General features: G+C 38.3%; 2 protein-coding genes across 6 annotated transcripts in view; one reads left to right on the top strand and one right to left on the bottom strand.

Annotated features, from left to right (window-relative positions):
• The window catches only part of LOC309494449 (uncharacterized protein), a 114200-nt gene extending 110777 nt beyond the window's left edge, over positions 1-3423 (top strand). The window contains exon 13 of the mRNA XM_082163815.1: positions 177-3423. The gene's annotated coding sequence lies outside the window, so the exon portion shown is untranslated. The remainder of the gene's footprint in view (positions 1-176) is intronic.
• LOC309494527 (uncharacterized protein) lies at positions 869-13685 on the bottom strand. 5 transcript variants are annotated; one of them, XR_014204335.1, is made up of 3 exons: positions 7404-13685; positions 6984-7136; positions 869-6769 (listed from the first exon to the last, which is right to left on the bottom strand). XR_014204335.1 is itself a non-coding variant. In XM_082163961.1 (3 exons), exons 1-2 carry the CDS (start codon positions 10007-10009, stop codon positions 9344-9346), a joined length of 549 nt encoding a protein of 182 aa, XP_082020087.1. In that variant the 5' UTR covers positions 10010-13685; the 3' UTR covers positions 869-7136; positions 7404-9343. The 5 variants fall into 5 exon arrangements, 1 of the variants encoding a protein (XP_082020087.1); XR_014204336.1 differs by having other exon boundaries at positions 869-7136; positions 7404-8292; positions 8979-13685; XR_014204337.1 differs by having other exon boundaries at positions 869-7136; positions 7404-10187; positions 10407-13685.
• Between the last annotated feature and the right edge of the window lie 78 nt (positions 13686-13763).

The following is a 13763-nucleotide window of genomic DNA, read 5'->3' as shown; positions in this document are numbered from 1 at the left end:
AAAATCAAAGTTGAGCATTCATTGAAGTTCATGCTTTGTCATCTTTAATTTCAGTACAAGTAATTTGATCAAGATCAAAATCTAGTTCTTTACTTCTCAGGTCAGCATGTTATTCAGTACATTGTTCCTGTTTTTGCTGCTCTAAACAAATTCTTCTTGCTTATTTTACTTTCTAGAAATGGACACATCTGCTTCTGTGAAAATGTCTGCAGAGTTTGGTGGAGAAACCATAACAAATCCACAGAATGTGTTTGTTTGTTTTTTGTCATCTTATCGACATGCAAATCTTCTTTCTCAAGGACAATCTTTGTTTTTCAAAGATTCTCAGTCAGCTTTCTATGATAAACTTAGTTTGTTAAAAATGACAAAAATGATCTTTTAATGTATTCATAAATCAACCCTCTGCTTAATCGCTACATTGTGTTCACACGGCAGGGATTTTTTTTAATTTTCCCAAATCTGACCATTAGACTGGATTGTCCACACTGTTGTTTGCAGATCAGTTGGGTCTGTGTGTTGTTTGTGTCAGTTTCAGCATTTGTATGTTAATCTGCGTTTGAGGAAATAGTCTTGGCACAGCATTTAGCCAAATCCTTGACATTGAAGTGACTTCCAGAAGCAAGCAGGCAGGATGGTGCAAGCAATATACGTGCAAATGTGTCCCTTTTGGTTGTGCTGGTACCCACTACTCTCTTGCTTCTTGGAACTTCAAGGCCACCAGTGTCCACTGGACGATCAGGACAGGAGTGGATTTAAATGCAGTGTTGAAGAGGCTTTATTAACTCAAGATGAGCTCATCTATGCCTGATCTGAGAGCAGAAGTCAAAGGGATGCGGTAGGGAGTGCCCCCCCCCCCCCCCCCCCCCCATCCCCCCATCAAACCGTACTAGATATCGGATAGCTAATCAAATTTGAATTGGTTGTGTGAACAAAATCTGATGTATTCTGTCAGTGGACAAAGATCAACACATTGGACATGAGATTTAATTCTAAATTATACTAACTCCATTATATTGACAAATTCTCAACTTGCATGGAACTGTTTGTAACTAGATGTTAACCTTTATTTATATAGTTTTTTCTGGATGTAAATGCAGTGCCTATTACACACTTGCACCTTGTCTATATTGGGCGTGTGCAATGGCTTAAGACTGTCAACACAACTTCGGCTGTGCAAAAGGCTCTGATATACTTTTTTTATTCTTCGCTTAGGGGTAAAAGGAAGTTCAACCGGTATACTGTTAGCGAACATCCAACACCTTTCACACTAATGATGGCGATGTTTAGATGAATGTGTAAATATGTGCTGTGCGCTTTCTTCTCAATAACAAAATTAACTAAAAAAAAATCAGAAAACAGCTGTTGAGAAAGCATCTGATCATAGCGATGTGGATTTGTTTACACAAGCTCTGCAATTCAATTCTCTAGTCGAGTCACGTCACGTTTATTTAAAAAGCACTTTATACTATAGATTGCTTAAAATCCAGTAGCTGTACAGCATTGAACATCTGTCTGTTTAAAGTAGAATTACAAGTTCATTTTCTACCATAAAGCGACTCTCTGGTGAGTTCATGTTTTTACTCTCGCGGGCGTCTGACCTCGACGGACTGAAATGAATTAAATTTGATTTATGAATACATCAATGAGACTCTGATCCACACCTACTTGGACAACAGACCAAATATTATTCAGAAGGTGTTTACCAAGCTTTTCCAGAAAGTTCGCAATGGCAAGCCGTGTCGAACTCACCGAAACGAAGTGATTCGCGGCGAAATACGTGGGGATTGCAAACGTGAACGTCCCTCGACCGGGAAGGCCATAGTGAATGGACCGAATTGGAAAGGGTGAATGCTTAATCTAACTCACACTGGTCTCCACCCAATGCTTGTGACGTGCCTGGTCCAAATCCTTTTGCATGAACAGGATCATTGATTATAATGTTTGTTTTTAATGCGACACGTGTCCAGTGTAGACGTGGTGTATGAGTAAAATAAAGTGCGAGAGGAAAAATGAAGTTTTAGTACATAACATCAGTTAATGGAAACACCATCATTTCGCAATAGTTTTTTGTCGACATTTAGAAAAAAAATGTCAAAAATAATCACAAAGTGTAAATAGTAGTAATGCGCTGTTTGTACTAAAGGTAAATTGAGCAGTGGTGGGCGGAGCTAGTTAAAAATAGCTTTTGTTTTTGCACTCATTGTAAATAGACAATGCCTTAATTAAATATAGATGTCATAAATTGGCAAGGGAAACAGCTCTGATGGAAATTATGGCATAAATGATGTGCAAAACCTTGCTTGATTACTTTATTGGTTTGAAAGCATTCTTTCTGATCCGTCCTGATGATCCCTGAATGCTATTCAAATGAATTCTGAACTTAAGTTTCTGCACACCTTTTTATTGTGAGGGTTTGAGAGCAATTTTAAGAGACAATTTTTTTATTTTAATCTTTTATCAAAGTGTATGTAAATGTAGTTTTAGGTCAGTTACTGTATAGCTTTTGCTACTATAAAACATCTCAGTGTAAGCCAAATGCTTCTCTTTTCTTTTATATTTTCAAGTTAGAATTTGTGTCTAGGTCTTTCTGGAACATTTAAAAACATGACTCTAGAATTATGATTCACATTTTCCCATTTAATGGCCTCAGCTTTTTTTGAGTCAAGTTGGAAACTCCCATATCTCTTGGACTTCTGTCTTAGTGTTAGGGTGTGTGGTTTTGATTCAGGCATCGCTCACTCATGATATCATAGTTTCTTTTTTGGTTTGTTAAATAAATTCTTATGTTGTATATTATCTCTGCTTTATATTAAACTTTCTGTATCGCTATTTTGTATCTATTATTTTATTCGCAATAATTTAAAGTGTAAAATATTATTTCTTCTGCTTTTGTTATCATGCATGTATTGTGTTTTGAATGTAGATAATTTCGCTGGAACCCTTTTTTAATGTCAGAATCTCAAAGTGCCCCAATATCTGATTGCATTGACATCTTTCATACTTTCTTTCAAGTATTTTCAAATTTCATACTTTGTCCCTAAAAAGGTGTGAATGAACAATCTTATGTTTCTGTGTGTTCCTTTCTTCAAAAAAGGAACTGCAGAGAAACACTAACCCAACAAACTGTTGCCAAAGGGATTTAAAAAAAGAATTAAGGAAGTTCTCGGGTCATCATGCGACTATAAAAATAAACTCCTGAAAACTGACTCAGTTATAACAAATTTGCTTTTGGCACTATTTTAAATAAAATTTTGCTTGTGTAAATTCTCATTCAGCCTGGTCAAAATATGTAAAATATGTAATCTTCAATCATTGCAAGTAGGTTTTGAGTGGAAGAAATGTATTATTATGAGCCTGTTGCATTGACCAACTATGTATTAAGTTTGAATAAATTCGCCACTTAAGGAATGGTGACAAAAGAAATTCATAGTTGCATGTTTCATTGCTGTTTACAACAGTTTTTTTTTTTTTTTTGGCTATAGTTCATCCAAAAAAAAAAAAAAAATCTGTAATTTACTCACCATGATGTCGTTTCCAAACCTATATCACTTTGCTTCCTTATCATACAGTGAAAGTTAGTGTGGTCCGGTGTTGTTTGGACCCTGGTATTCTTCGTACAGCTTTGAAACAACATGAGGGTGGGCAAATGATGACAGAATGTACATTTTTACAATAAGCAAAGTTGCTCTTTATGTGATGCCTCACAAAACAAAGCTTTATGATGTCAGCATTTTGTTTTTATGATAGTGATTTAGCGTAATGAAATGTATGACAAGGTGTTAACAGCCTTTTTTTATCCGTTTCCCCAATAGAACCGAATTTGTTTGAACAAGTTGTTTTCAAGCCCTTGTTGCCTTTTTTGTGTCTGTTCGTTTCCTGCCTTTTGAGCCAAGAAATAGGCTGAACAAGAGTCTGTTGTAGAAGATTAGATGCATTGCATTGCAAAAAAGAGCATTTGCACTGTGTTGGTAGTCTGGACTTTGTACAGATAGGCTGCTTCCTTATAAAGAGCTATTAACAAGTAACTCGACTGATTGATATTTTATCATGCATATTATTTTATACAGTACATTAAGGGACATGTGCCTTCGATTAGACTTAACTGAAAAGTGAATAAATCTCTGCTTAAAGTTTTTAGTTTGTCATTAAACATTCTGTAGAGATTGTAACAACACACTTATGAAATCAAAAAAAAAAAAGTTACTTTCTAGTGTAAAAATGTTTGCCAAGGTAAAACTTTCACATTTCCGGGTTTCTCAGAAGCAGAAGTCGTCATAGTTGGGTAAACTTATATAGCAGTGAATGAGAGACTACATTATATATATATTTTGTGTTCCCATTTGCTAATAGCAAAAGAAAAACTCCTGAATCGGGTTTTCACAACTTTCAAAAAGAGTTAAAAAAAAAAGAAAGAAAGAGAGATTGATAACGGCAGTCAGAAAGAGAGAAAGATGTCAATTAGCAGCGTGAAATAGGCCTATTTTTTTTTATTTATTTTTTTTGATACACAGGTAATATAACAAAGCCTAGTGTTATGAATGTACATTCATTTAAAAAAAAAAAAAATTTAAATATGAAAAATTTACGATAAGGATGACTGTTTAAACGCGTCATCACAATCTGTAAAAGGTCCATTTAAAGTAACACGCCGACTTTTTGGGACTTTAGCTTATTCACCGTATCCCCCAGAGTTAGATAAGTCCATACATACCCTTCTCATCTCCGTGCGTGCCGTAGTTCTGTCTGACGCACCCACCGCTAGCTTAGCACAAAGACTGGAGGTAAACGGCTCCAGCTAGCATACTAATCCCAATAAGTGACAAAATAACACCAACATTTTCCTATTTACATGTAGTGATTTGTATAGACACAGTGTGAACAAATAACAAGGTCACATGAGACACAGCCATCTTCTAACCGTATACATACTGGGAACTATATTCTCAGAAGGCGAAGCACTGCTACTTGGGCGGAGTGATTAGCGCAGCACCGTTGGTACTTCCGTGAACAAAACCAACGTGACTAACTAGCTAGTAGCGAACGTGACTGGTGATCATGGTTGATTTTGAGGAATTGTCAGAGGATTTTTACTTGGTATCAAAGCAAGATCCACAACCATATCGTTTTGAGCCAGAATACACAGACGAGGAGTTACAAACTTTGGAAGCTGATAGACAAGATGCCGAACAGACTGAGGTCGAGCGGAGAATCAGAACGAACACGGACTGGTGGTGTAAATGTGGAACATGCCAACCTATCCTGGCAGTTGTCCATTTTTTCGTTGAGACAAGATCAACTGGAAGAAACGCCCCATGCCGAGTGAACCTAATGGACAGCTGTCCACCAAGTAAGTGATTTTGTAATAATCATGATGCATAGTTCAATGCAATTGTAGTATAGCCATGCCATACAGTTTGTCTATACACGAAATGTGCACACATGCCAACTGACATAGCACCCTTGAAATAGCCTTTCATGATCACCTGTTTACTTGTAGTCTAGCTATTCATACAAAGTTTTCTTTGCCAACAAGTCAAAACAGGTTGGTGTCCTACCGCATAGTATTGGGAGTGGGCCCTGAAGGGAGAAGAAAACATCCCTCAGAGACTGGTGTCTATGTGGGATTTCAAAAGGCGGAGGAGGCAATTTAAATGTTTAAAGTAAGTATGTGCCGACACCAATCATGCATAAAGTAATTAGCCTATACTACATGTCTTTATCATACACAATTGTCGACACAATTCATAAACTGGTGATATTCAAATCTATTACAAGAATAATAGTTGCATATTTTGTTGTGTTGGTATTACTGTATATGTTGCATAGACTATATCTGTGAATAAAAATATGCAACAACATAACTGGCCACACAGGTCCCATCCTTTGACCTCTTACAAGACAGCAGAGCTTTATTTCATCTTGAAAATATTTGCTTTTAATTATTGAAATATTTTATACTTCAAATACATTATTGCAACATCTACACTTTTAAAACATCATTTTTATTAACAACACATGGTGTGTAGTCAGTATGAGATTGAACACCTTTTACTGTACAACTTGTCGGCCTACACAAGGCAGATTAGCACAGGAGAGATCAGAGAACGAGAGAAATCACAAACTGAGAAATATTATTTATTTTACAATAGCTGTTCAACAATAACAAAAACAATATTTTTTTATTTATTTTTTATTTTATTTTTTTTATTCATTTAGCTGACGCTTTTATCCAAAGCGACTTACAATTGCTATATATGTCAGAGGTCGCACGCCTCTGGAGCAATTAGGGGTTAAGTGTCTTGCTCAGGGACACATTGGTGTCTCACAGTGGATTCGAACCCGGGTCTCTCACACCAAAGGCATGTGTCTTATCCATTGCGCCACCACCTCCCCAATATACAACAATAATAACATAAAAGGCACTTTGGGTGGCAGTGGTGACAGAGTGAAAAGCAGGGTGGGTGACCATTTATTTATTTATAACCATATCATACCATTATGAGTCTGGACCTGTGAACCTTGATGTGTGTCCGGCAATGACATACTCCTTCCAGGGTTTTGGGACGCGATGTTAGCAGCCAAACAGGGAACTTTGAAATGGGATTAGGGGTCTTGGTATTTCCCTGATAGATCCAGCCTTCTCTGAATGACTGCATCCATCATGTTGTTCCTGAAAGTCTGTGTTGTTTCCTGGTTGACAGGACTGGCAATCCATTGTTTTTGGAAAACCACATGTGTCTTTGGAGGCCGGAAATGAAAACCAGCATGACTGAGGAGTTTGGTCTGTTATGATTCTGATCTGAAGGCTATATTATTTCATGCCAGTTATACCAGCAAAAGTACTATGTTGTAAAAGATAAATATGGTAATTTATATATTTAGGCGATAAATTACATGCAGATCATTACTGACATGTGCATTGCTGAAAACTCTGAAGTATCAGGAGGATATAGTGTTCAATATAATATATGTTTAGCACTTACCAGACGCTGTTTTTGCTTGTTCTCGTTGTGTTTCGTGGTTCTCGTTATGGTCCATGACTGCCAACATTGTTCCCGCTTGCGTTATTGCATATTCAAAGTGCAATCTTTTGGGACAGTATTTGAGAAGGGCATTATGGAAGACCTCAAGTTGTCCTGATGAAACAGAAATAAAGACGGTACAAATTAGAAAATACTGTATAAACAATACATTGAACAGATTACAAGTCGTGTGCATGATCTGTTGAAGACTGGCTTTATGTAATATTCCTCGTCTGTGGTGCAATATTTGTCCCGGTTCATGAATTCCCTGACTCTTTCTCGCCTCGTGTTGTTGTGTGTGCATGTGGGTGCGGTCTCTGAGCACTACTGCTGATTTACGGCGCCAGCTGCATCTGATCAGCGGCTCCTATTTATGCTCACAGTTTTCGTCTTGTGTTGTAAGATCGTTGTGGATGTTTCCCAATGTGTTCTTGTCTCCCGTCTGTCTTCGAGTTTCCCGTGTTGCACCTGTTTCTGGCATTCCAGTTCTCTTCTCTCTGCCCCCTTCTTCCAAGGAAGTTCTGATCTTCTGGAATGCTCTCCCCACCCTCATCCGGAATGCAGAATCCCTGACAACTTTCAAAAGACAGCTGAAAACCCATCTCTTCCGTGAGCACTTAACCTCATAAAATAAAAAAGAGGTTTAAATCCTCGCTTATCGGGCTTATGCTACTCTGATTATTTTGAGCACTTCTTGCGTCGTTTCTTGCCTCTTCACGATAACTCGCTTAATTTAGTCCTAATTTGTAAGTCGCTTTGGACAAAAGCGTCTGCTAAATAACTAAATGTAAATGTAAATGGTCCCAGAGTCTTTGCAGCGATCGCATTGGACATCCTTCATCCCTTCACCATCTCGAGAGACCGGGTTGTTCATCAGCGTCCCTGCGCTACCAAGAGCGATTGTTCCTGGACACTTGCACTATCTGACTACTCACTACTTTACTGCTGACTTTATCTCCAATAAACTGCTTTTACTTGCTATTGAATTCACTGTTTTACTGACCAATATTACCACCTAATACATTGTAAACCAGTTTCACAGAAATAGTTCCCACAGAAACTAAAATGCATGGAGCCAATTCACTAGCTGTGAAGTGTTTGATAAACATGCCTGTGTGTTTGAACAGAGCCACTAGTTCCAGGTCTTTCAGTAGGCGTGCATTCCTCCTTTGCTCGTCCGCTGGCAGCATTTATGTTCCATGCCATCTTCTTCCCAGCGATGGACCCCACAGATATGATGGAGAATTGACTTCCATCATCTCAGCAATTCCTGACAGTAACATTAGAGCACAGGCAGAAATCTTTTCAGCATTGTCTTAACATACAGGATGAAAAATAGACCCTAATAAGTAAAATAAGATGTCCTAAGGTGACGTGTGCAAGCCAGCAGTGACATTCCACTGTGCATTATACCTGCTTACAATATGCACATGAGAAATAAATTAGACTTTGCCTTTGCAATATGTCACCTTGCACTTCTGGAGACTCCAGGTAGGTTGCAGTTCAGGAAAATGGTGGCGCTGGAGACTTAAGGGTTCCTGATGCTTTCACACTTATTTCTTCACCTTAATTCTTCATTATTTTGCAGTTAACGTGTCTTTTCTTCTCCACCTGTTTTTGTGTCGACCCTGCTGACCCAATGAGTATTTCACTTTCCAATGGTCATGCCTTAACTGCAATCTCTAGTATTGCATTAGTATTGCATCCTTCTCATGGGGATTTAATCATTTTTGACTTAAGTCTGAGTTAAATCTCTTTTTTGGCTTATTTTATCTGTAAAAGGAAAACGTGCCTAATAATTATGCACACCTGAATATAAGGCGTTTTTCATTTCCAGCCTTCACTTATAAATGATTAAATACCAAATTAATTGTAGTTATTAAGATTAATGTGGTTTGGAATTATAGAAAAAATATGATCAGAAAATCATTCTGCACACACTATATGATTGTGTACCTTTGGATCTCCTTTTAATGAGCTACAGCTCCACCACATGTGATTGCTCACACTCTTTATCCAAGGAGCAAGGTCCATGCAGTTCTTGTGATTGGATGCCAAAACCAACTTTTTGTTTTATTCCTGAATTAAAATAAGGAAGAGCATTATAAAAACAGTGTACTTGTTCTGTATGGTAATTGTGATACACAGAGAAACCCCCAGACAGAACAGCAGAAGTATCAGGAGTTGTGCACAATAGCTTACACTAACAACAATAGACTAACCTTTTCCGGTATGCCATGGACCAAACTGGTGTACTATATTTGGAAAATCCTCCCTCATTATTTTCCTGATAGAGGGATGTCTGTCGGTTGTGACAACCTTTATACATCGATCCCTTCATCTAGGAGCTTTTCCGGTCCTTTCTTGACACCCTGTGGCTCCATGGCAACAGAACTTTTGGCCTGGGTCACCTAGAGGGAACAAGTAAGGGTTACTGCCGACTGTTGATTACATTTCTGATAAGACTTTTTTAGAACAATGACTGAAGTTTTGGATCTATTATTATATTTATTATTGATTATTTTTACCTTTATCTGATTGGTGGAGTCATCCATGAAGGAATACGTTGTGTATTTGCAGGAATGGCCTGGTCCATCTCCGCAGATCTGCACTCCCTCACCATCCAGAGTCTGGCAGATGAGTCTTGCTCTTATAGTGTCCTCCTGCTTCTTGTATTCTTCTGTGATAACTGGAATCAGGTAGCTGGACTGTATGCTGTAGTTGGTGGTTTTATGGGGCAGCTGAAGGTTCAAAAGCCCTGCCCAATCAGCAATGTCTGTGTGAGTAGCACCAGTGAAGAGTGTTACTGCTGCTGCTGCTAACAGGTTGTTCTCCGCCATTCCACGGACAGTTGGGCATGATTCCCAATCTCCAGTGTGTCCACTATTACATTTACATATGACTCTGATCCTGCTGCCAGATGTTTTCATATTTTGGTTCACATCACACATTGCAGCTCCACAAATAGTGCATGAGTTTGGACTCATTAACAAGCCACTTCCTCTCTTTCCATCCTCTATATTGTCTTGCTTGCTGTGCTTCCTATGGTAGAGGTGGAGGGGCTCGTGTCAGGGACAAAACTGGAGTCAGCGGGATCAGCGGCAGGTTCTGAGGCCATGTTTCTGAACTGATATCCATTTCAGAATAATCAATTTGCTGTGTTTCCTGTTGATGACAAACCAACACGGAAAAGTTTAGTTTCTCACGTCACCTTTACATGCATACATGTTTTTGCGGAACGTTTTGGTCATCATTTGAAAATTGATTTTCAGTATTCAATTATCTGACTGTTTTATTTTGCATTTAATGGTGATCAATATGTATGTAAATGTTTTGATAACATGTTTGACCTATCATGGATAGATAACCTGGCTTGCTACTTACATCAAAGATTAGACTTTTTTTGGCCTGAAGGTAGCCATCATCATGGACGATGAAGCACTGTCCTATAAAGGAAATATAGATTGTATTTAATTGTAAGATTTATCACACAGAACGCATAAAACCATTGAATGATAAAATATTAATTATCCTACCAGTTGACGTGTCCAACTGGGTGCCAAGGCAATCAATGGCTTGGTCCCTGTAGCCTGTAGTCTGAGCAGGACTTGTGAGCTGCAAAGGTAGTGGTAGTGGTATTAATCATCCTGATTAATAAATATCACAGAACATGAATAAAGAATTATTATTACAGGAATCGATATATTTGAAATGCAATTTATTACAGCTGAACCAAATGTATTCAACAGCCTATAATACAGTAATGTTAGATAATTGCATTACAGGCTAGAATAAGGGGGAAGTTATAGCACAAGGCAAATTGTTTTTGCACAAAGAACCCACAAACAGTAGCCTATTTCACAAACAAGGTCACTGTTTCTCAAAAATCGGCAAAACAGCAAAAACGCCCTTCTTGCAAAGGAAGGATTCGAGCGGCGTCTTCTGTTCCTCTTTTAGATAAAAAGCCAAGTCTAACTCGTTCATTGTAGCGGCAAAGCCGTTTCAAACAACTGGTGTTCATCCATAGCCATCCTGCAATGTTTACTAATGACTTCGTCGTCACAGCGCTGTCGTCATCTCGCCTCTGTCCCGCCTATATCAGATAACCCGATGTGATTGGTGCAGCTCGGATACAGGGGCATAGTTAATTAGCATCATTACTCGACGCCAGAGTAACTCGCTGAGCAAATTCAACTTGTGCTCTCGCGAGAACTCTGGATTTATATTAGATTAGATTAGATTAGAAAAACTTTATTGTCTGTCACAGGTGACAGAAATTTGTCTTTGACAAGGCAGGCTCAGATAACATAAAAACACATACAAAAAGAAAACATAAATACACTCAAAACAATTTAGCTACATTAAATATACAGACATGTGCAAAATGCAAAAATGTGATATGTTCTATATATGATTGTTCAGTGTAGTAATGGCCGTGGGAATAAAATAATTTTTGTATGTTTTTCCTTGCAAGTGGGACTCTGTAGCGTCGACCTGATGGCAATAACTGAAAGGATTGGTTAAAGGGGTGGGTGGGATCCTGTGTGAATGTAGTGGCTTTCCTCAATACTGACCGAGTGTGAAGTTCTGTTAGGGGAGTTTGAGGGAAGCCTATTATCTTACTGGCTTGATTTATTATTCGTGCAAGTTTGGATTTGTACTTGACGGTGAGGGCATTATACCAGGCTGAGATATTGAAAGTGAGTATGGATTCAATGAGTGACCTGTAGACCCTAATTAAAATATCCTTGCTCACACTAAAATCTCTAAGTTTCCTCAGCAGGTATAAGCTCTGCTGGACTTTCTTATACACAGTGTCTGCGTGCTGTGAGAAAGACAGAGATGTCTCCATCTCTGTCCCAAGGTATTTAAAAACATTGACTTGTTCAACTGGCTGACCATTGATGCTGAGGGGTTGAAACATTTGCTGTGTATTCTTGGTTTCCCTACTCTGACAGCACAGCTCCTTGGTTTTATCAATGTTGAGCTCCAGGGAAATTTCTTGGAATGTTGTGACCAGATTATTAACTGTCTTATGGTAAACAGACAGTGCCTTAGTATCAGACAAATGGGCTACTAAGGCCATATCATCGGCATACTTAAAAAGAAACATTCCATCCCTGTTGCAGGATATATTGTTTGTGTAAACAGAGAAAAGAACAGGAGATAGAACACATCCTTGGGGGAGCCCAGTATTTAAAAGCTGTTTCCTCGAATTAAAACCGTTCACACGCACCTGTTGTGGTCTATCCTGTAAAAAGTTCTTTATCCATAAAATCTGTATTGGGTGGACCTGAAGCTTGACTAAGTGTTGCAGAAGTGTGTATATGTGTACAGTATTAAAAGCAGAGGAAAAGTCCATAAATAAAATCCTTGTGTGAGTGTGTAATGAGTCCAGCTGTCTGGTCACAGTGTCCAAGAGAGTTAGAGTTGCATCCTCCAGTCCACGTTTAGCTTTATAAGCAAACTGGAGTGGGTCCAGTCTTCCTGTCACAGAGCTGGAGAGATGGTTACCTATTTCCAGGGTAGAGAGTTACCTCTAGCTCCGCTCATTTGTTACTGGGGCGATAGAGCGCGTTCGTGACCTGAAAACGAGGTGTGTTTTGGCACGTTGCTATTTTGAGGCAATAGACCTCGCCATTGACCAACAAAAACCTGGTCTAATGTCAATGGTGCAATATTTACATTCTGTTTATTACACACATGGATGCGCAGCAGCACACAAACCAGCCAAATGTTAAAAATAAAAGAATTACAATGTAAAAGAGTATTATTGTGTACATAAAGATCCTTGTGCATGAACAGATCCATTTCCTCTCTGGAGAAGCGTTTAGTCTTTCCACTATCAAATTCCATCATGTAAATGGCGAATCCGCCATGGCGCGAGTGCAACTGGGATTTAAAGGGAATGGGAGATAAGACTCTGATTGGTTTATTGCACGTTACGCCCAAAACACACCCATTACTCATTAAGAGAATAGAGACGACCCTTTTAGACCATGCACCCGTCGTTAAAGTAGATTCGGACAAGCCCTAAGTGCACTTGCACTGTACAGCCCCTTATTTAGAAACTTGTCAGCAACTTAGATATAAAGAAAAACAGCTGCTTAAAAATTAATGTCTGAGTTCTGACTGTGTACTTAATGCGATAGAATAAATCGTGAATGTTTCAAGTAATATTAACCACAGACATTATTCCTTATGTACTCATAAATCCAAACCAGCTATTCAGAAATCCCACATGAACTCAACCTATTGCTCAAGTGTCTTTCTTAGTCATAAAAATGATCAAAACAATAAAAAACTAAAAGAGTAATATTTCACAGAAATGCAAAGCGTTATGTGATCAAAAGTCAAATTAAATTGAAAAGCACTTGATACGAATGAATAGATGTTGACCGATATTGCAAAAACTTCATTGTAAATAAACGTGTAATTGTGGTCACCACTCTTCCTTATTGCCATCTGCTAAATGCTAAACATAGAAAATGTTTATTTTAAATATTGCTTTCATCTGTCTTGGTGTTCATTCAAGGGTTTGTTGAAACATATTCTTATGATGCAAGGAGTGTGGATTATATCATGCTATGCTGCTAAATGCAACTACATTTACTTTTGTTACTTGGATCCATGTTTGAAATGTCTAGTTTCATAAAAACAATGTTAGTGTCACGGTTTGGGTTTTGTTTCTTGTCATTGTCATGTTTCTATGTCTTGCCATGTGATTCCCTGTTTGTCATG

Source organism: Leuciscus leuciscus (assembly GCF_965113295.1).
Source record: "Leuciscus leuciscus genome assembly, chromosome: 3".
Taxonomy (NCBI): Eukaryota; Metazoa; Chordata; class Actinopteri; order Cypriniformes; family Leuciscidae; genus Leuciscus; species Leuciscus leuciscus.
The sequence above is the reverse complement of the archived record's forward strand: the minus strand, read 5'-3'. Positions and strand labels throughout refer to the sequence as shown.